The following is a 23,857-nucleotide window of genomic DNA, read 5'->3' on the forward strand; positions in this document are numbered from 1 at the left end:
AGAATTGTGTTAGATGCCAACGGATGGGGGGTATTTCAAAGAGGGACGAGATGCCCATGCAACCAATCCTCGTTGTCGACATTTTTGATGTTTGGGGATTGATTTCATGGGCCCGTTTCCTAATTCATTTGGTAATCTATATATCTTGGTGGCGGTCGATTACGTGTCCAAGTGGGTAGAAGCAATCGCCACCAAGACGAATGACCATACCATTGTTTGTAAGTTTGTCCAGTCTAATAATTTCTCACATTTTGGTGTTCCCCGCGTCATCATTAGCGATGGGGTTTCACGTTTCAAAAACTTCAATTTTGGCAAACTACTTAAACGTTATGGCGTAAAACACCGCATTGCCACTCCATACCACCCTCAAACGAGTGGGCAAGTGAGGTTTCCAATAGGTAAATTAAAGAAATTTTACAAATGACGGTAAGGCCCGATCGGAAGGATTGATCAAATAAACTAAATGATGCTTTATGGGCTTACCGTACCGCTTATAAAACACCTATTGGAACCACTCCATATCGGTTAGTTTACGGGAAGGGTTGTCATTTACCTGTCGAGCTAGCCCATCGTGCGCTATAGGTGGTTAAGAATGTTAACCTAGACTATGAGTGTGCAGGTAAACAAAGAAAGTTGAATAAATGAATGAACATTGGTACTTCAAGCGTTGTTTACGTGTTTTCAGGACATTGGAAGTTATGGAGCTTAACGAGGATATTTACGGGCTTGGAACGAAGATCGAGAAGTGAGAGATTGGACGTGCACGCATCACGAGGCATTCAAGAAAAGAGAAAATGAAAATCTAAAGTTTTACATCTTCGCGATAAGCGAAGATGCAAAGAAGGGCAGCTTCGTGATACGCGAAGTTGCAGAATCTGAAACCGACTATTTTGTCCTTCGCGATACGTGAAGAAGCATGCCAGGACACCTTCGCAATACGCGAAGATGCTTACGTCAGCCAAAAAATTAGGTTTTGCCTTATATAAACCCTTTAATCTCCCCATTCTGTTAGAGACGACTTCCAGAGGCAAAAGAGGCTGCTTAAGACGAATTCCTACCATTCCAAGGGTTCCGGGTCATCTCGGGTTTGTATGTCATCAAAGATAAGTCGTTTAATTGATATGTCGATGCTCGGCTAAAGCCGTTGTTCATTCTAGGCAAGGGTTTTGTGTATTTTGACTTATGACCAGATTCAATATGCTTAATCGGTTAAGAGTTTGATTGAGTTTATGATTTGATCTTGCTTGTTTATTGCTTTGATTGTTTAAACAATTTATGATATTGATTATTACTTGTTGCATCACTTGTTTGGTTGTGTTCATCAACACCTAGGGTTAGGCTCTTGTGTCATTGAACTAGTAATCATCGGTCATTGCAATTTAATTGGTTTTCATAACATAAATTGGTAATTGGGTAGGCTAAGTTTAATTATGTCAACAATTCGGTTAGGGTATCGTTTGTTGTCAGAATCCAACTATTAGGTCTAGCAATTACTACGCAATCAAGTCAGTTGAATCTGTGATAAAGTTGAGTAGCACACTACCTGAACCTAGAATGAATGCTTTTTAATTAATATTGTTTACAAATCTTTTTAACTAATAATTAGCTTTAATTAAATCTTTTTCTTAAAACCGCTTGACATCGTCTGTCCGCTTAGATTAAATAATTAGTTATAAATTAAATAAACTTGCACTTTCCTTGAGTCCCTGAGGAGACGACCTTACTTACTAGTACTAGTTATAGGTATTTAAGTCTTAATTAATTGTTTTTTAGTAGGCCACGACAACCTACGTCATCTATCATTTAATTCATAGTATCCAAGATATGATTTTTAGCCATGAAATTGTCAGCCACGTATAGTGCACTGGTCCCACAGCCTCCAATCATACCCGGATAAGCGTGCGCTCCAGGCGAGGGTGTGGAAACCCTAATTCGGGAGATAAGGTGAAAACCTTATAAACTTGGCGACAAGGTCGATTAAACTTAGGAGAGAGTTGGCCAACCCGTTTTTTCGACTTGAGGGCCCTATTTCTTGGCATTTCTGCAACTTTATACACTTGACAAAACAAAAATTCAACACAATGGATACAAGTATGAATATAAAGTAAGATTTTACCAGATTCAGGATTGAAGTAACTGACTAGGATCCAGGATCCTGATTAACAAAAATATTTTTTCAAATTAATTGCATTCCAAGCCCTTGGGAGTAAGTCACCTTCCATATTCATCAGATGATATGCCCTCTTTCCTGCTTCAGCTTCAATTAAATAAGGACCTTCCCATTTGGGTGCTAACTTCCCGTCAGCAGGATTAGTTGTATTTTGGAACGCCTTTCGAAGAACTAGATCTCCCACTTAAAATCTTCTAATTCTTATATTCTTGTTATACGCACCAGCCACCTTTTGTTGATAGACGGCCATTCTGAATCTTGCTTGATCACTAAGTTCTTCAACAGTACCCAGGGCTTGGATAAGATTCTCATCATTCGTATAAGGATCACGGATGCTTGTCCTGGCTGTTGGATACACCATTTCGATAGGGATCACTGCTTCAGCTCCAAAGACTAATGAGAAAGGTGTTTGTCCTGTGGCATTCTTTGAAGTCGTCCTATCTGCCCAAAGCACATAGGGTAGTTCTTGAGCCCATTTTCCTTTCTTTGTTCCAAGCTTTTTCTTCAAATTGTTGATGATTATCTTGTTGCTTGATTCTGCTTGGCCATTTGCTTGTGGATGGACTGGTGTTGAAGTGATAATCTTGATTTCCCAGCTGTCACAAAAGTTATTAGTTCTTTTCCCAATAAATTGGGAACCATTATCACAAATAATTTCAGAAGGAATACCAAATCTAGTAATAATATTACACTTAATAAAGGATACAACTTCCTTCTCCCTGACTTGAGGAAAAGCCTCAGCTTCGATCCATTTAGAGAAATAGTCTATCATTGCTAACATAAAGACCTTTTCTCCTAGAGCTGTAGGAAGTTTGCCTACTATGTCCATTCCCCATTTCATGAATGGCCATGAAGAGATGATGGGATATAAGGGTTCTGTCGGTTGATGTAGAATGTTGCCATGTCTCTAACAAGCATCACACTTCCTGGAGTATTCCATAGCATCATTCTTCATAGTAGGCCAGAAATATCCGGTTCTTAAAATCCTGGAGAATAATGCTCTGCCCCATGTATGGTTGCCACAATCTCCTTCGTGAAAATCCTTCATCACTTCTTGGATCTCGGATTCTTCGATGCACCTTAAATATGGCCTTACAAGAAATTTATTATATAGCATATCATGTGTGATAGTATATTGGGATACCTTAGCTTTAAAAGCTTTGGGGTTCTCTTCTTTTGGGATTTCTCCATCTTAGATATACTTCATCATCGGAAGGATCTAGGAAGAATGATCAAGAGGATGATCCTCAAGATCCATGTGTAGATTTCCGTCTATTTCCATTGCTTGGCATTCCTCAATTGCAGGGGATAGAACATGGATGATAGGAATTTTTATGTTCTCTAGAAGCTTTAAGGCTGAAGCTAAGTTTACTAAGGCATCGTCCTCAACATTTTCTTCTCTTGGTACCTACGTAATTGTAAAATAATCGAAGGATCCTACAAGATCCCTTACTATATCTAAATATTTAACTAATTTCTCACCTTTGACTGCGTATGAGCCACTAAAGTGATTAGCAATTAATAATGAGTCTACAAAAATTTGAAGACACTTGATTCTCATACCTTTGGCTAGTTGTATACCTGCAATGAGTGCTTCATATCCTGCCTCGTTGTTAGTGGCTTGGAATTCACAAGCTATCGAATAGGGTAGTATGTCCCCCTGTGGTGATTTCAGTAGTATTCCCAATCCTGTTCCTTTGACATTTGAGGCTCCATCAGTGAAGAGTGTCCTTCAAGATTGGCTTGTTCTTCTAAATCGCTACTGAAATCAGCCACAAAGTCCGCTAGTGCCTGTGACTTAATTGCATTTCTAGGCTCATATTGAATATCATTTGCACTTAGTTTTACAGCCCATTTGGCCATTCTACCCAACATTTCCGGTTTTCTAAGGACATTTTTTATGGGATAATTCGTTTTTACAACAATAGTATGAGTTTCAAAATAATGTCTTAACTTAGTTGAAGCCATGATTAGAGCAAGAATAAGTTTTTCCAAATGAGGATGTTGGTTACCTTCGTGATCCTTTACCAAGACTGCACTTAAGGCGGTTAGGGAAACAGCTAGATAAAGGATCAATGGTTCTCCATTCACAGGCTTCATCAAAGCGGGGGCTGAGGATAAGTAGTCCTTCAGAGCGGTGAGAGCAGCCTCATGTTTCTTCGTCAACTCGAATTTCTTGTTTTTCCTCAGGATGTCATAGGAATCTTTACATTTTTCTGAGGATTTCGAAATGAACTGGTTAAGAGCTGCCACCCTTCCCGTTAATCTTTGTACTTCTTTGACGTTTTTTGGGGACTTGAGATTCAAGATAGCCTGAATCTATTCTGGACTTGCGTCTATCCCTCTTTTGGTTACCAGATACCCGAGGATTTTTCTGGCTTTGACACCAAATACACATTTAGGAGGATTTAGCTTCATGTTGTATTTGTCAAGGATGTCAAATGCTACTTCCAATTCCTTAAGGTGATCCTTCGCCTTCTTTGACTTTACCACCATGTCATCGATGTATACTTCCATGGTGTCTCCCAACTGTTGCTTGAACAACATATTAACTAGTCTTTGATACATAGAACCTGCATTTCTAAGACCAAATGGCATAGAAATATAACAATATATGCCCGTAGGGGTTATAAATGCCGTATCCTCTTGATCAGATGGTTCCATATGGATTTCTTGAAATCCTGATGAAGCATCCACAAAGGTCAACATTTCATGCCCTGCGGTAGCATCCACCATGGAGTTAATGTGGGAAAGTGGGAAAGGATCCTTGGGACATGCCTTATTTAAATCAGTAAAATCAACACATACCCTCCACTTTCCATTTTTCTTTTGAACTGCAACCACATTGGCTAACTATTTTGGATATTTTACTTCCCTAATCATACCTGCTTTTAGTAGTTTCTATACCTCTTCTTGGATGATCGCGTTTCTTTCCGGAGTGAATTTTCTTCTTTTTTATGAATAGGCCTGAAAGAAGGATCAATTCCAAGTTTATGGGTTGTAACGTCTTAAGAAATACCTGTCATATCTTCATGCTTCCACGCAAAGGTTGACTTTCTTTGTTGTAAAAAGGATATTAAATCCTTCTCAATGGATTCTTGTATTTCAACACTTATTAGGACTTTGCCGTCAGGATCCTCTGGGTGCAAGATTACTTCCTTAGAGTCTTGTTCCCTAGTCTTCATAACATTTCTTCTCGCTTTCTGTAATTGCTACGCTTCCCTCAATTTCTTTGTAGGCTTCATTGAAGAAGTATAGCAGTCCTTAACGTCTTGCTGGTCACTTTCAATCTTTGCTATTCCCCAAGGGGTAGGTAGCTTTAAACACTGATGGTAAGTAGAGGGAACTGCCTTCATTTCGTGTATCCAAGGCCTGCCAAGAAAAACATTGCAATAAGACAAGGAATCGATAACACAAAATTTTTGAATAGAATTTACTCCCTCTATATATATGGGAAGTTTGATGTCCCCAACTGTATTCTTCGTTTCTCCACTGAATCACACAAGAACCAAGGATCTAGGAACAATCTTCAATTCAGGAATATTCATCTTTTTGAGTACTTCTTATTGGATAATGTTGACCGATCTTCCACCATCAATGAGGATCCTGCGAACATAATGGTTAGAAATAAATAAAGTAATGACTAAACCGTCATAATGAGGATCCTGAACATTGACTCAATAATCCTCATCGAAGGAGATAACTCATTGTTCGATTGTTGTTGAAGTCCTGATCGGCCTTTCACCGTTCTCTAATTTGCATTCTTTGGCGTACTTCTTTGCAGCTAAATAAGAGGTTCTGCATATATCAGATCCTCCAAAGATCAGGTTGATAACTTGAGCATCTGGGGAGGTGGAGCAGCCTTTTCTGGGATCGGTTCATGATCCTGGGTCCTGGACTTTTTTCTTCCGAACAGCTCCTTAAGGTAACCCTTGCTGATGAGGTAGCTTATTTCCTTTCTCAAGGCTATGCAATCCTCTGTCATATGGAAGAAGTCTTCGTGAAAGGCACACCATTTTGATTTATCTTTGGGGGGCGGTGCCTTCTCATTTTTCCTTAGCCATCTTGCTTTGTCACCCAAGTTCCTAACAGCAAGCATCACTCCTCCCATGTCTACGGAGAAGCAGTAATTGGATATTCTTGGACAATCTTCATCGTCATCCTCCTCTTCTACAACATTGATTTTCTGGCCATTTGGTCTGCTGTATGGTTTGGAGTTGTTGTTTCTGAAGTAGGATCCCTGCTTCTTGTGTTGAGATTCATTTTTCACCGGAGTGCTTAGTTGATCCTGTATTCTTTGATCTTCCTCCAACCTGATGAATCTTAAAGCTTTGTTTCGGACTTCATCTAAGTTCCTTCAAGGGGTCATCACAAGATCTTGATAAAATGGAGAGTCCTTTTGTAATCCCATCTTGAATGCCTCAACAGCTGTCGGGACATCCAAATTTGGAATTTCCAAGGCCTTTCTTCCAAACCTTGTAAGAAACTGCCTAAGGGGTTCCCCACGAGGTTGGACAACTCTATATAAATCACTAGTTAATTTTTCAAAGGGTCTACTGCATGAAAATTGATTATTAAATAGATTTATCAAATGAGAAAAGGAAGTAATAGAATAAGGTGGAAGACTTAGCAGCCGTTTGAGGGCAGATCCGGTGAGGGTTGAGCCAAAGCCTTTACATAAGCAAGCCTCTTTCAACCTTTCTAGGATCGTGTTGATTTCCATTCTTTCACGGTATAAGGCTACATGTTCCTCAGGATCCGTGGATCCATCATATAGTTTCATACTAGAGGCAGTGAAGCGCTTTGGTATCTCAGCATCACAAATCGGTGGAGCAACCTGGATATGTTATGGCTTCCTGCTAGTAAATCAGGAATAGGTTTGATGACTCCTTGCACACTTGATATCATATCCTTGAGCTTTTGTAGCTCACGGGCTATGGTTTGGTTGATCCCAGTGAATACTAGCATGATTGGTGCCAAAAGATAGATTATCATAAATGTTACCTCTTGTGTGATCAAAAGATCTCGCTCCATAGCTGTGTCCGGGGTACACTGTTTCGGCATCAACAGTTGGCCCAGCAGGAGCAGTGGTTTGCATGGGTATGAAGTCGCCTTCATGGACCTCCAATGGTTTGGAACATGGTTCTTTTAAAGGATCCTTCCCATAAGGATAATAGGATTCTGGATGCTGATGGATGATGGATTCCATTTGGAAACCTAAGGATCCTGGCTGAAAGACCGAGAATCCTTGAGGTTGATGTGTGAAGGATCCTTGGCGTAATCCTAAGGGTCCAAATTGGAGGGCCGAGGATCCTTGCGAATGGTAGCCGGAGGATCCTAAGGGTTGACCTGATGATCCTTGTTGAAGGATAGATGATCCTTGCGTGCGCTGGTCAAAGTATTTCTTCTGGAAGAGGTCAGAGGATCCTTGCTGAGGATAAGTGGATGCTGGGTATCTTTGACCTGGGAATTCTGGAGTGCTGAAGTCAAGCATCCTCGGCATAATGGGGCTTGTGCTTTCAGCGGCCTTCTTAGTTCTCTTGATATCCTCGATCTCGCTAAGGATCCTCTAATTGGTCTTATTCTGTTGCTCCATATAGTTCTTCATTTGTGAACACAAAACAGAAACATCATTGTTAGCCGTTACCGTTTGGGAGACAGTAGTGGATTTAGGTCCGGAGAAAACAACAGTCTCCTTCTTCTGAGCAACAGTTGTAGGCTTTTGTGGCTTCGTAGAACCAGGTGGCGGTGGCAAAGTCACTTGAGCCGGGACACTTGAAGCAGCGGTTGTGGGAACAGCTTTCCCTTGAGAGGCCATTTAGTGAATAATAGTAGGGTTTGAATAAAGGTAAGGATTTTTTGTGATTAAAGCACCGAAGGCCCCACGGTGGGCGCCAAATTGTTTTGGTTAAAAATCGGCCTAAAGGATCAATGAACCAAATTCGTATGTGACGATTGGTGCTAGTATGAATTAATTTAGTCAAAGTAGCAATTATAGACAATGAACATGAAGATTTATACGAGGAAAAGCCCTTGGTAACTAGTATCCCGCCGGTATAAAAAACTCAGGTAGTGAAAACTATCACTACCAATTATATTAAACTCGAAAAGATTACAAATGGTGGAACAACAGCTGATCGTGAATACAAGTGCTTATGCTAAGAGTTCTAAGTGCTTGAGAGTTGTGTAACAAGTGTCATGATCAGCTATAGCTTGATGCATATATATACAAGTAAAAAATAACAGCTAGTAACTAACTAAGCTACAAACTCGGCCACGTTTGTTTTACTTCTTCAACTTGACCGTTTTGGAGCGTGGACGAAAAGGAAAGACCAGGTAAATTATCTCGTCCGCAAGAATAGGGATTCCAGTTAGCACACGTTATACCTGTAAAAAATAGATTAAAATACAGCCGAAATCGGCTATTGAGGATCCTTAACCCATTAAGGATCCTTAGTCCTGGAAACAGCTGCCAATAATAATTGATCTTCAAGGATCAAAGATCTTGGTCCCAACACACACTTAGCAGGATTTAGCTTCATGTTGTATTTGTCAAGGATGTCAAATTCTACTTCCAAATCCTTGAGGTGATTTTCCGCCTTCTTTGATTTTACCACCATATCATCGATGTAGACTTCCATGGTGTCTCCTAGTTGATCCTTGAACATCATATTAACCAGTCTCTGATACGTAGCACCTGGATTTCTAAGACCAAACGGCATAGCAATATAACAATATATGCCCATAGGGGTTATAAATGATGTGTCCTCTTGATCAGATGGTTCCATCTGGATTTCTTGAAATCCTGATGAAGCATCCATAAAGGTCAACATTTCATGCTCTGCGGTAGCATCCACCATGGAGTCAATGTGGGGAAGAGGGAAGGGATCCTTGGGATGTGCCTTATTTAAATCAGTAAGATCGACACATACCCTCCACTTTCCGTTTTTCTTTTGAACTATAACCACACTGGCTAACCATTTTGGATATTTTACTTCCCTAATCATACCTGCCTTCAGTAGCTTCTGTACCTCTTCTTGGATGATCACATTTCTTTCCGGAGCAAATTTCCATCTTTTTTGATGAATAGGCCTGAAAGAAGGATCAATTCCAAGTTTATGGGTTATAACATCTTTAGAAATACATGTCATATCTTCGTGTTTCCACGCAAAGGTTGATTTTCTTCATTGTAAGAAGGATACTAGATCCTCCTCAATGGATTCTTGTTTTTCAACTCCTATTAGGACTTTATCGTTAGGATCCTCTGGGTACAAGACCACTTCATTAGAAACTTGTTCCCTAGTCTCCATGACATTTCTTCTTGCTTTCTGTAATTGCTATGCTTCCCTTAGCTTTTTTGTAGGCTTCATTGAATAAGTATAGCAATCCTTGGTGTCTTGCTGGTCGCTCTCGATCTCTGCTCCCCATGGGGTAGGCAGCTTTACACATTGGTGGTAAGTAGAGGGAAGTTCCTTCATTTCATGTATCCAAGGCCTGCAAGAATAACATTGCAACAAGACAAGGAATCGATAACACAAAATTTTTTAATAGAATTTACTCCCTCTATATATATGGGGAGTTTGATGTCCCTCAATGTATTCTTCGTTTCCCCACTGAATCTGACAAGAACAGAGGATCGTTTGACAATTTCCAACTCCGGGATATTCATCCTTCTGAGTACTTCTAATTGTATGATGTTAACTGAACTTCCTCCATCGATGAGTATCCAGCGAACATAATGGTAAGAAATAAATAAAGTAATGACTAAACCGTTATGGTGAGGATCCTGGACATTGACTCGATCATCCTCATCAAAGGAGATAACTCTTTGCTCAGCTATTGTAGAAGTCCTGATCGGCCTTTCACCATTCTCTAGTTTGCACTCTTTGGCGTACTACTTTGTAGCTGAATAAAAAGTTCCGCATATATCAAAGCCTCCAAAGATCATGTGGATAACTTGAGCGTCTGGGGGAGGTGGAGCAGCCTTTTCCGAGACTGGTTCAGGATCTTGGCTCTTAGACTTTTTTCTTTCAAACAGCTCCTTGAGGTAGCCTTTGCTAAGGAGGTAGCTTATCTCCTTTCTCAAAGCTATGCAGTCTTCTGTCATGTGGCCAAATTCTTCGTGAAAGGCACACCATTTTTTATTAATCTTTAGGGGGAGGTGCCTTCTCATTTTTCCTTGGCCATCTCGCTATGTCAACCAAGTTCCTGATGGCAAGCATCACTCCTCCCATATCTACAGAAAAGCAGTAGTCATATATTCTTGGGCAATCTTCATCGTCTTCTTCTTCCTCCACAGCATCGATCTTTTGGCCATTCGGTTTAGTGAATGGTTTGGAGTTGTTGTTTCTGAAGTAGGATCCTTGTTTCTTGTCTTGAGATTCATTTTTTGTTGGAGTATTCAGTTGATCGTGTATTCTTTGATCCTCCTCCAACCAGATAAATCTTAAAGCTCTGTTTTGGACTTCGTCTAAATTCCTGCGAGGAGTCACCACAAGATCTTGATAAAATGAAGAGTCCTTTGTAATCCCATTTTGAATGCTTCAACAGCTGTCGGGACATCCAGATTTGGAATTTCCAAGGCCTCCCTTTCAAACCTAGTAAGGAACTGCCTAAGAGGTTCCCCACGAGGTTGGACAACTCTATATAGATCACTAGTTAATTTTTCAAAGGATCTACTGCATGAAAACTGGCTATTAAACAGATTGATCAAATGAGAAAAAGAAATAATAGAATAAGGAGGAAGACTTAGCAGCCATTTGAGGGCGGATCCGGTGAGGGTTATGCCAAAGCCTTTACATAAGCAAGCTTCTATCAACCTTTCTGGGATTGGTTTGATTTCTATTCTCTCACGGTATAAGGCTACATGTTCCTCAGGATCCGTGGATCCATCATATAATTTCATGCTAGGGGCAGTGAAGCGCTTTGGTATCTCAGCATCACAAATTGGTGGAGCAAATCTGGATATGTTATGGCTTCCTGCTAGTAATTCGGGAATAGGTTTGATGACCCCTGGTACACTTGATATCATATCCTATACCTTTTGTAGATCACGGGCTATGGTTTGGTTGATCCCGGTATCCTTCACACCACCATGATTAGTGCCAAAAGATAAATTACCGTAAGTGTTACCTCTTGCAGGATCAAAAAATCTCGCTCCATAGCTGCGTCCGTGGTACACTGATTCGGCATCAAGAGTTGGTCCAGCAGGAGCAGTGGTTTCCTTGGGTATGAAGTCACCTTTATGGACTTCAAAAGGCCTTAACTGTGGTTCCTTCAAAGGTTCCTTCCCATAAGGATAATAAGATTGTGGGTGTTGATGGACGATGGATTCTGTTTGGAAACCCAAGGATCCTGGTTGAAAGATGGAGGATCCTTGAAGTTGATGGGTGGAGGATCCTTGATGGAAACCTGAGGGTCCAGATTGGAAGGCCAAGGATCCTTGCGAATGATGATCGGAGGATCTTAAGTGTTGTCCTAATGATCCTTGTTGAAGGATAGATGATCCTTACGACTGGTCAAAGTTTCCTTTCTGGGAAAGGTTTGAGGATCCTTGCCAAGGATAAGAGGATGTTGGACACCTTTGACTCGGGAAATCTGGAGTGCCGAAGTCAAGCATTTTCGGCATTATGGGACATGTGTCTTTAGTAGTGTTCTTAGTTTTCTTGATCTCCTCGATCTCATGGAGGATCCTCTGGTTGGTCTTGTTCTGCTGCTCCATGTAGTTCTTCATCTGTGAACATAAAACAGAAAGATCATTGTTAGCAGTTACCGTTTAGGAGACAATAGTGGATTTTGGTCCGGAGAAAATAGCAATCTCCTTCTTCTGAGCAACAGTTATGGGCTTTTGTGGCTTTGTAGAGGTAGGTAGTGGTGGCAAAGCTACTTGAGCTGAGATACTTGAAGCAGCGGTTGTAGAAACGGTTTTTCATGGAGAGGCCATTGAGTGGTAACTTTGAATGTAGGAATTGAATAAAGTTAAGAATTTTTTGGGATTAAAGCACCAATTCCCCACGGTGGGCGCCAGATTGTTTTGGTCAAAAATCGATCTAAGGATCAAGTAACCAAATTCGTATGTGAGGATTGGTGCTTGTATGAACAAATATGATCAAAGTAACTATTATGAAAAATGAACACCAAGATTTATACGAGAAAAAACCCTTGGTAACTAGTATCCCTCCGGCATAAAAACCTCAGGTAGTGAAAACTATCAATACCGATTATATTGAACTCGAAAAGATTACAAAAGGTGAGACTATAGCTGATCGTGAGTACAAAGTGTTTGCAAGTAGGATTCTCAGTATGCTATGTGTTGTGTGTTATGATAAGCTATAACTCAGTATAAATAAATAAGGTTACAACGGCTATTGATATAAGGCTAAATATATATAAATCCCTTGTATATTTAATATAATATTTTATTAGTTTTCGTTTGGTTTTTATTAGAATTTGTATATTACTAATTTATTTGAATATTTTAGGTTCCGGGTTTCAATCATGAAAAGAGGGCGAAAAACAAGCGAAAACAAGCAAAATGGGAGAAGGCCCGTCACGTGGTACTTTGGGCTCAGTTTCTAGAATCTTCTAGAAAATATTAAGTCTGTGGGCTCAAATTTCCAGAATATTCTACAAATATTAAGTTTATGGGCTCAGATTTCCAGAATCTTCTACTAATTTTAAGTTTATGAGCCTTGAAAGTCTATATAAATACCCATAAACTTAACCCTAATAATAACCTGAAGAGCCATACAATTTTGAGAGCTCAAGAGGAGATCTTTTGGAGGTTTTGGAGGCTTGGAATCATACGGTGGAGAGCATATTGATCAAGAACGAAGACCACGGGTTTTATCGCCCTTAATCCTTCGTTTCTTTTATTTTTTACCATGAATTCCTTTATTATTGTTTTGTTTTATTTTATGATGCTAGGCTAAACATTATAGACTGCCTACGCTTATGATGAACCTACTTTAACGTTGTGTTTTGATTTGGGATTTATTTATCATTATGGTTTTATGATTTAGTAAAAGGTTTAATTATATTAAATTGATGCATATGGATATTTAGGATTGTTTGATTAATTGTTATTATTCCATAGTTGTCTTGATTATTGTTTGTCATTATGATAGGTTGCTATTAGGTCATCTACTTTGTGTTTTTGACTATTTTATGATTGATATGCATTAAGATCAAATAATAATTATAAATTAAATAAACCTAAGTGTACTGCTAACCTAAATAGCTGTAAGGTGCTAGGTTATTGATAGATCTTTATTATTTGATCTTGCTAGATTTAGTTCTTCGTAAGGAGTCCGTCTAGGTTTGATTATTTAATTATTATCTATTGAGTCAATTAAATATATTAAACTACCTTTGATTTCCGCGCTGTAAGGTAGGATTTCATATAAAGGAACTAAGTCATAAATAATTAGGTGACCGTAAGTGAACTTGATTTTTAATACTGGTGTGCATTAAAACTTGTTAGAAATCCATAGGTGTCTCTTAAGAAGGGTCAAGGGTCATGTTCTGGTTTTCTTTTAAGTGTCTATTTTACGATCCCTGTCCATAACTAAATATTTTCCCGAGTCAATTCATTACTGAAATTTAGGGGAGTCTAGCCTAGGTAGTTTTCTCATCATCATCTTATTTTAAATAACAAACTTTGCTTTCGTTTAAATTACTTGTTTTCTTAATTAGTTTTTAATTATAGTATTAAATTAGTATTTTAAATAAAAATCCCCCAAACAAATATAGTTAATAAGTCGTGTTTTGTAGTCGAGTCTAATTAGCTAATAAACGTAATTTAAAGAGTCTCGTGGGTTCGATATCCGGACTTACTTAGCTTTACTAGATTCGATCGGTTCACTTGCCGATTAGTAGTTTAGTCGAGTTTTAGAGAGTCTAGAATTTATTACTTATTGTCTAGATTAGCATAATTTTAGTTAATAATTATTAAGACTACTTTTAGCACATCAGCTATTAACTAATTTAGCTATAATATTGACCACGTTTTGTTTACTACTTCTCCATGACCGTTCGAGAGCGTGGAGGAGCGGGGAAGACTGGTAAAATATCCCATCCGTAAAAATAGGCCTTCTGGTAAACACGTGATAATACCTGCAAAAATAGATCGTAACATATTTGAAATCAACTGTTGAGGATCCTTAAACCATTGAGGATCCTTAGTCCTGGAAACAGCTACCATAGATAACCGATTTACAAGAATCAAGAATCCTGGCCCCAACACTATTGATCACTTTCAATCTTGATAACACCCCAAGGACTTGGAAGTTTTACACACTTATGGTAAGTTGAGGGTACTGCCTTCATGTCATGGATCCAAGGCCTGCCTAAGATCACATTACAACAAGATAATGAGTCAATAACAAAATATTTTTGTAGAGAGTTTACTCCCTCTATGTATAATAGCAGTTTGATATCTCCAAATGTATTCTTGGTTTCCCCACTGAACCCCACGAGGACTGAGGATCTCGGGATAATCTCAGTTTCAGGGATATCCATTTTCTTCAAGGCATCCATTTGGATGATGTTCAAGGAGCTCTCGCCATCTATAAGTATCCTGCGCACAAAACAGTTAGCTATACGTAAAGTAATTACCAAACCGTCATGGTGGGGTCCTGAAGATCACATCGATCCTCCTCTTCGAAGGATATAATCTTTTGGGTGGTCAACGTGGAGGTACGAAGAGGTCTTTCTCCGTTATCCATCTTTGCAACGCTTCTTGGCTGCTGAGTATAAGGTTCCACAAATGTCTGAGCCTCCTGAGATAAAGGCAACGACCTTTGCTCCAGGTGATGGAGAGGGTGCCCTTTCAGGTATCTTGGCAGGATCCTGACTCTTGTCTTGTTTCTTCCAAAACAGTTCCTTTAGGTACCTTTTGCTGAGAATGTATCCTATTTCTTTCCAAAGTATTATACAATCGTCCATGCGCTGACCAAAGTATTCATGGAATGCACACCATTTGGACTTGTCTTTGCTAGATCCGGATTTTACATTTTTCTTGGGCCATCTAGCCTTGTCACCTAAATCCTACATGGCACTTATCACACCACCAATATCAATGTTAAAACAATATTCGGAGATTTTAGGATACTCCTCATCATCTTCGTCTTCTTCCACGGCATTTATCCTAGGACTATCTTGTTTGGAATAAGGCTTAGGCCTGGAGAACTTTTGTGGAGAATCTGACTTTCTGTTGGTAGACTTGTATTTCGGGATGATTAGATTTCCATGAGACTTCTTGTCATCCTCTAGCCGAATATATCTCAATACACTGTTTCTGACTTCGTCAAGATTCCTACATGGTGTCATGACAAGATCGTCATAGAAAGGAGAATCTTTCTTCAATCCCATCTTGAGAGCTTCAACAGTAGCCGCCAAGTCAAGGTTGGGGATATAAGCTTCCCTGCTAAATCTAGTTATGTAGTCCCTTAAGGATTCAATACTATGTTGAACTATTCTATATAAATCACCTGTCATTTTCTCAAAAGATCTACTGCAAGAAAATTAATTATTGAACAAGTTAATCAAATGAGCAAATGAAGTAATAGTATTGGAAGGAATACTCATTAACCATTTCAGAGCCGGTCACGTTAGTGTTGAACCGAATCCCTTACATAGTCAAGCTTCTTTGATGTCAATGGGGACGGGGTTGATCTCCACCCTTTCTGTATACTGGGCTACATGTTCCTCGGGATCCATAGTGCCATCGTACAGCTTCATGCTGGGAGTTTGGAACTTCTTGGGGATCTCCACATCACATATAGGCCAGGTGAATCAGGATAACCTGTGGCTGCCTGCGGGAACATCAGCTATGGGACGTATTATCCCAGGAAATTAGAAATCATATCCTTCATTTTCTGCAATTCTCTGGCTATCTCAAAAGATATCCCTTTATCCTGCACAGATCCACGGTTAGTGTATAAATTTGCATTAAGTAAATTGTTACCGAGATTGTGGCTAGGTATCTGGTATCTTGAGCCTTGACGACTAGCATCTCCAGTGAAAGTAGCTTCAGGATAAGGTAATGTCTGCATAGGGATGTCATCCCCAACATGCACTTCAGAGGACACTATGGGAGATCCTGACGAGAATAAGCTGGCTGGCATGGTTGAACGAGGTTGCATGTTGATGGAGTCTAGCCTCGTAGGTCTGGGTAACTCCGAGGATACCAGAGGGTAAATTCCCCAGTATCCTGACTGCTGCTAAGACGGAGTCCTTGTTGGCTGTGGCCCCAAGGATCCATGATTCTGGAGGATAGATGATCCTGGAGAATCAAAATCAATGATCCTGGCATGATTGGAGTAGCCTCCTGCCCCAGCTTCTTTTTGATCCCTTCAATCTCTTTGAACAACTTCGAGTTGGTTTTTTCTTGATGTTCCATGAGAGTTTTAACCTGTTTCAAGTAAAAATGTCATTGTTAGAAATAACTGGATCTACCCGTGTAGAGATTCCCGAGTATGGTGGAAGTTCTCCTCTGGGCTGAGTATTTTTCTTTAGAACTAGTGGAGGACAAGGGTTGACACTTGAAGAAGTGGTGACCACTGGAGCAAAGATGGAACTGGTTTTTGGTTGTGAGGCCATGATGAAGGGATGAAAGTAATTGAGGACGAAGTAAATGGTTTTGAAGGGTTGAAGCACCGATTGCCCCATGGTGGGCGCCAAATTGTTTTGGGTAAAAATTAACAAGTGTAATTTCGTAACCAAATTAGTGAGTGAGGTGTGGTGCTTAAATGAAAATGAACGTAAAAATGAAATAACACAATGATTTGTTGCGAGGAAAAAACCCGTTATCGTGAGGATAACAAGAAAAAAGCCCCGGGCGGTGAAAAATATCACCACCAGTTTATTAATAATCGAAAAAAGGTTACAAGTGTTGGAGCTTTTCTCTTTGAATTGTGTTACAGAAGATTGCTATTGCTACTGTGTAAGTTGTGTGTTTTGATCCAGAGATAGTTGCTCTATTTATACAAAAATAAACTAACTAACATGCCTAAAAATCAGGAAATGAAAGTATAAATCAACAAATATCCGTTGTCTTCCATTTAGCACGTTTTTGAAGTAGTTGCTGAGTGGTCCGAGTCTTCAGGAGATCATGCGGACGTTACAAGACCTGGTAAACATTCAAGAAAGACGATTGAACTGTTAGTCAAACAACATATTAAGGATACCTGTTACTTGGGAGGATATTGTATCCTGAGGTTATCCCGAATACATCGCCTGTTTATGATATCAAAAATCTAATGTCTAACATTGCTCAATGTTAGTCTGCTCACTGGAATTATGGTACTAAAAGAATGTTTGATTTCGAGTTTAAACACAACTCTATTTATCAATCAATCAATTAATCATACCCGGTGGAAAATCCCACCAATAGCAAAGCTATAAGTAGGGTCTGGGGAGGGTGGGATGTAGGCACACCGTACCTCTATCCAATAGAATAGAGAGGTGGCTTCGAGAGAGACCCTCGGCTCTAAAAATCATATGTATGGGAGAATATAAAAGGCAATCAAAGTTCAACAGTAATATAATTAATAATAACACTTAGTAATAATAATGATAATAATATATAGATATATTGAAATAATAAGAATAAAATACAAAAAAGAAACTACATAATATATAAAAAGAAAATAACATAATGGCGTGTGATCCAAAAAAAGGTAAAGAGAAGCCCCTAAGGTATTACTTTCTCCCTAAAAATCATTAACTTTAATTATACGTCTACAAGAATTCCTATCCTCAACCATGTCCTCAGAGAGGTTTAAGTCTAGCAAGTCATGCCTAATCCTCTCATCCCAAGTCAATTTAGGTCGGCCACTACCCCTCATCCCCTCTATAGTAATGTTTTCTATGGATCTAACATGATTCCTTGTCTATCTTCTCTTCACATGTTTAAACCATCTCAATCTCCACTCTCTCATTTTGTCTTATATGTTAGCTACCCCTAATCCCTCCCGAAACACACTGTTTCTTATTTGGTATACCCTTGTGTGCCCACACATCCAGCGTAGCATTCTCATCTCTGCTACCTCCATCTTCTGCTCTTATGCCTTCTTGATTTCCCAACAATTTGTTCCATATAACATTGTAGGTCTAACTGCGACCTTGTAAAACTGTTCCTTTAGTTTAGTTGGGAATCTCCTGTCGCACAATACACCTGTGGCTGCTCTCCATCTATACCATCCAACCTGAACTCTATGGGCCACATCACTATCTAAATCCCCATCGCTCTGGACAAATGATCCTAGATACTTGAACTTCGTTACTTGCGGAACCACTTGTCCTTCAATGGTGATCTGGATGTCCTCATTGTCATTTACTCCACCAAAATCATAGTTGAGGTACTCCGTTTTAGAGCGACTAATCTTTAAATCTTTTTTCTCTAAGGTTGTTCGCCACTCCTCTAGTCTCACGTTAAGATCTTGTATTCTCTCAGCAACTAACACAATATCGTCTGCAAACATCATGCACCACGGGAGTGTCTCCTGAATCGGGCTCAACGCTGACCCCTGGTGAAGGCCTACCTCCATGGGGAAGAGGTTAGTATCCCCCACGAGCGCACGGACACTTGTAGCACTCCTAGCATACATATCCATAATTATCTCCCTATATTTTCTCAGGACCCCTCTACCTCTAGGCAGTCCCAAAGCAGTTGGCGTGGCACACTATCGTACGCCTTTTCTAGGTCAATAAACACCATATGAAGGTCGCTCTTCTTCTCCCTATACTTTTTCATCAATCTTCTTATGATGTGTATTGCCTCTATGGTGGACGCCCCGGCATGAAGTCAAATTGGTTCACCGTAACCTGATTTACCCGTCTAAAAGCATGTTTGGAATTGAGTTTGAAAAATGCTTATTGGCTTATTGGTGTTTTAAAAAAAGCCAATAAGTTAAAATGTATTTGGCAATCACTAAAATCTTTTTTATTTTAACTTTTTGAAAGGGTTAAAAACCAGTTTTTTAAAAGCCCCAAATCCTGATTTTTCAAAATGAATTTTTGGAAAAGCCAATAAGCATTTCTCAAACTCAATCCCAAACATGCTCTAAGTCTAACCTCAATCACCCTTTCCTATAGCTTCATAGTATGGCTTAGTAGCTTAATTTCTTTGTAGTTACCACAACATTGGGCGTCACATTTGGTCTTATAGATAGGGACTACGACGTTGCTCCTCCATTGGTCTGTCATCTTACTAGATTTGAGGATAATATTGAACAAAGTAGTTAACCAAATGGCTCCTTCTTCTCCCAAACAGTTCCACATCTCGATGGGTATGTTGTCTAGGCCGACCGCCTTAGCCCTTCCCATCCTCCTGAGTGCAGTCTGCACCTCTTCCCATGTGATCCGTTGGCAGTAGCAATTATTCGGGTGTTGTCGTTGAAAGGTTATGTAGTCATATTCTTTTTAGTAGCTCTCACATTGTTAAAAAGGTTTTGGAAGTAGGTTTGTCATCTTAGCTTGATGTCCTGATCCTTAACCAGTACATGCCTATCTGTATCCTTTATAAACTTCACAGGCCCTAGATCTTGCCTTCTACACTCCCTGGCTTTGACAATCTTAAACATAACATGCTCCCCATCTTTTGTTTCTAAGCGTTCATACATCCGTTTATATTCTGTGTTCTTTACTTCTGGCACTGCCTTCTTCGCCTATCTCTTGGTCGTTTTATAAGTCTCCCTCAATCCTACTCGCTCCTCATCATTCGTGCACTTCATAAGCTCCCTAAAACTTCCTTGTTTGTCACTTATCTTGTATTGTACAGCCTCATTCCACCACCAATACTCCTTATGCCCACCTGCCTTTCCTGTTGTGACCTCGAGAGTCTCCTTTGCTACTTGAATGATCTTTGTCTCCATAGCTTCCCATATCTGAGTTGAGCTTCCATCTAGTCGAATCAATGTCTGCAACATGAGTTTGTCCTTAAACAGTCAAAGATTGTCGTCCTTCAAAATTCCCCATTTAATTCTAGTTGTACATTTCCTCTCTTGCTTAGTCAGCTTATGTCTAAAGCCTATATCTACCACCAGCAGTCGATGTTGAGCCACAACTGTCTCCCCACGCATGAATTTGTAGTCCTTCCACCAACATTGGTTTCCTTGCCTCATCAAAAGGTAGTGAATTTTTGTGTTGTGTCCCCCACTGCTAAAAGTGATCAAATGAGATTCTCTTTTCTTAAAGTAAGAGTTTATAATACCTAAGTCGTGGACCACCGCAAACTCTAGAAGATCTGTGTCGGTCTCATTCTTGTCACCAAAACCGAAACCCCCATGTACGGCTTGAAAACCGTCATTAACCTTACCAATGTGTCCGTTACAATCACCTCCTATACAAATCCTATCATCTCTAGGTATGCCCCCTACCACTACGCCTAGGCAATCCCAAAATTCTCTCTTTTCCTGATCCCCTAAGCCTACATGAGGCGCGTAGGTGCAAACTACTGCTATTACTTCCCCCCCAGTACTAATCTTAACACCATAATCCATTATGTACGCCTTATCACCTCCACCACACTAGTGTGTAGTTCCTTATGTGACATTTGAGCCAAAACAAGGTACACCCCAGTACGTATTTACCGATTAAGCAAATAAACGCCTGTTGCGTAACAAACGAACGATTAACTGAACGGGTCGGGTTATGACCCAGATATCTCGGGGGGGCATCTATAAGTGATATACGATCTATACAAGCTAAAACATTAGAAATATGGTCTTAGTTTGATAGCAAACAAGTTAAACGAAAACATGCTCGTTTAACTACCCGCTATAGATTTAAACGCAAAAGATAGTTACAAACCAAGCATTGTATCATCCGTTAAGCCGAAAAAGACTTACCAAACACTTATTTGAAATGTTTTAAGCGATCCGTGAAAATATTTTTGATTTTTACAAATATATAGTATGTTTTTATAATTTTACACAAAACTAGCCGAAAAACACTCGTTTTCGCGCTGTTTAACGCACCCGATAAGTTTTTCGCGCCAAAGACCGAACCCGAACTAAATTTGGACCGGGCTTTTCGTGTTTGGGCTTGAGAAATCAGAAACTTGGGCCAAAATGGGCCCAAGGTGGGCCCATATAAATCCCGATCGCAACAGCAAACCCCCCCCCCCCCCCCCCCTTTTAGTTCTTTCATATTTAAACTAGATCCAAGATATTTTAACATCATTTCCTTGAAAATTCTGGACACAACTTCTTCTCCAGCCAAAAACAGCAAGAAAACCTAAGGTAAGGAGCTTAAATAAGTAGCTTTTTACTTGTTTAAACTTGTTTAATACCATAAAAACGTGTCTTGGTTACTAAAAATCATTCCTAACCGTGTAAAAATCCTAAAAATGGTCCATAAACATGTTTTGATCATACACATGGTAAGGAACCTGTTTTGATAGTTTTTTTGGCCATAAACACGGATTAAAGGATTGAAACGACGTTTTTACGGTTCAAAATTTCGTTTTTGTGCACTAGCCGAAACCCTAAGTTAAGGGCTGTTATGTTGATGAAATATTGCTTGATTTGTGATATAGGACTTATACCTAGCTTGCTTAGAAGCACAAGAACCTAAAAACTCGATTAAAAGGTCGGAAACGAGCCAAACCCGCTAAGGTAATGCCGAAACACTCGCTTACGGGCTATTTAGGTTAAGGTTGTGATGTGCATATTTTTAGGACTTGAAATTTTTCAGGGACATTTTGAACCATGTCAATGAGTCCCTGTTCAAATTTGGTAATTTTTCGACCACCCGAGAATATTTGGCGAATTTATTACCGAATTGGGACGTTTATTTGGGAAAAATAGCTAAAATACTTCAAAAATTATGAAATTTTTCTGGAAAATCAGATTTGATGTATTTTAATTAAATATGAATTTTGGGATCATTTGGAGAAATTTAAAGGTGTTTTGTTTATTTGCGTTCGTGTGAATTTTTACAGCCGAATTTGGGCCGAAAAGAATATTGCACAAGCTTTTTACATTCTGGAATTGATACAGGTTGTTTTGGGACATGATTTGAGTATTCATGAATTTTTGTGGAATTTTTGGAAATTTTTTGGGGTAAACGGACGATTTTCAGGCGAAATATAGCTGATAAAATGAATTTTTATAAGTTAATAAATCAGTAAATAAATTCCAGAAATATTTTTATTAAAATCTACATATTTTAATTGACAAGTGGTTAAATTTTCATAATTTAATGATTAACGGTTAATTAATTATGCTAATCCGAAATTAAACAAATTCAGTTTTTATAAAAACCGGCAAGTTCGCGACTAGTGAATCTGCGGGAATATCAAAACACCAAGAGTGATCAAAAATCATATTTTTGGGCTAATTAAGTAAAAATGAACTTTTCTATGAGAAACCTGGACAATCCGGGTGGATTATGCGCGTTTCTTCTCAAATCAAACTGTATAAACGGAAACGGGCCCCGTGGCTAATCCGGGACCCCAGTATGTGATCTTTCTTTATAACTTAATCATTTTATTAACCAATACATTTACCCAAGCTTATTTTCCCATAACTGTTTTCTGAACGCGTAAACGAACAACTTGGCCCAGCTGGGAAAACGGGAATCTGAGCCAAGTTCAGTTTTAAGTATTAGACATTGAACAACATCACAACCTAAGCCTATTGCCACTTTCTGGGCATTCCAACTATACCCAGATTAGTTATACAACCCAGTTTAGTATTGAGATTATAATAATATTAAAGTATTAATATTATTATAATATTGATTATAGGAACTACTGATAGCGGACCGAACAAACCACGAGCCGATACAATTCTGATTATCTACTAAACCGTGAGTTTCATGACCCCACTTTTAACTGTTTTGCGAACTTTTGGGGGTGAAAAGCATGTTTGATTACATATACTTATCTGTAACATGTAATGATGTGAATTATCTAAGTACTAACACACGAAAGTCCCCACGATCACAGTGATTACTTCGAGCCGGTGGCTTGTGAATAGTACTATTGGTTTGACAAACCCAGGCGGGGTCACCACGGTTGCTGAGACATTATCCCGTTTGTACATGTCCATATTTCATTTTTACGAACCAGCTATGTAGTGTTAGACATAGCTACCGGGGCATGTTGTGGGCGGAAAGGGGCCACAGTGGTTGATTGAGCGTAGGAAATGGAGGCACGCAGCACGAATAGTCCAGGCTTCACTGTAGCTTAGCATATTTACATCACATGCATCATTTACATACATACATACTTATTTCATGATTACAAGTGTTGACTTGTGAATACTCATTACTGTTTTCTTGAAACTCGTGAAACTCACCAACTCTAGTAGTTGACCCGTTTTAAACTGCTTTTCAGGTGTACCTAAATTGGAATGATTTGGTGATCTGTTACTTGCCTGAGGTGTGTGGTTGATGCTATGTGAATAGAAGCAAGGGCAATAGTAGTAAGAATGTATAGTTAACGAACTAGTTTTGTTTGTATTGCCTAGACTGTAAAACAATGATAGAACGAAGAAATGTAATATATTGTAAATTAATTTGTAATGTTTCTTTATAAACAATGTGTTGATATCAGAGGTGTCTGTTACATTCCCGTTTTACGCTTCCGCATTGTGCTAGTCGGGGTGTGACACCTTAGCCACTTGAAACCCCACTCCATTTCTAGCTCCATCATACCCCGAGTACCACAATTTATACCCA

At 39.3% G+C, this 23,857-nt stretch overlaps 1 protein-coding gene across 1 annotated transcript; it reads right to left on the reverse strand.

Annotated features, from left to right (window-relative positions):
- Window positions 1–18,234: 18,234 nt before the first annotated feature.
- On the reverse strand, window positions 18,235–18,786 carry LOC143566145 (uncharacterized). The gene has a single exon (XM_077052917.1). The coding sequence runs from the start codon at window positions 18,784–18,786 to the stop codon at window positions 18,235–18,237; it is 552 nt and encodes a 183-aa protein (XP_076909032.1).
- Window positions 18,787–23,857: the final 5,071 nt, after the last annotated feature.

This window comes from Bidens hawaiensis, unplaced genomic scaffold (assembly GCF_021521415.1).
Source record: "Bidens hawaiensis isolate Kalapana, Puna unplaced genomic scaffold, B.hawaiensis_p1.1 tig00022698_1, whole genome shotgun sequence".
Lineage (NCBI taxonomy): Eukaryota > Viridiplantae > Streptophyta > Magnoliopsida > Asterales > Asteraceae > Bidens > Bidens hawaiensis.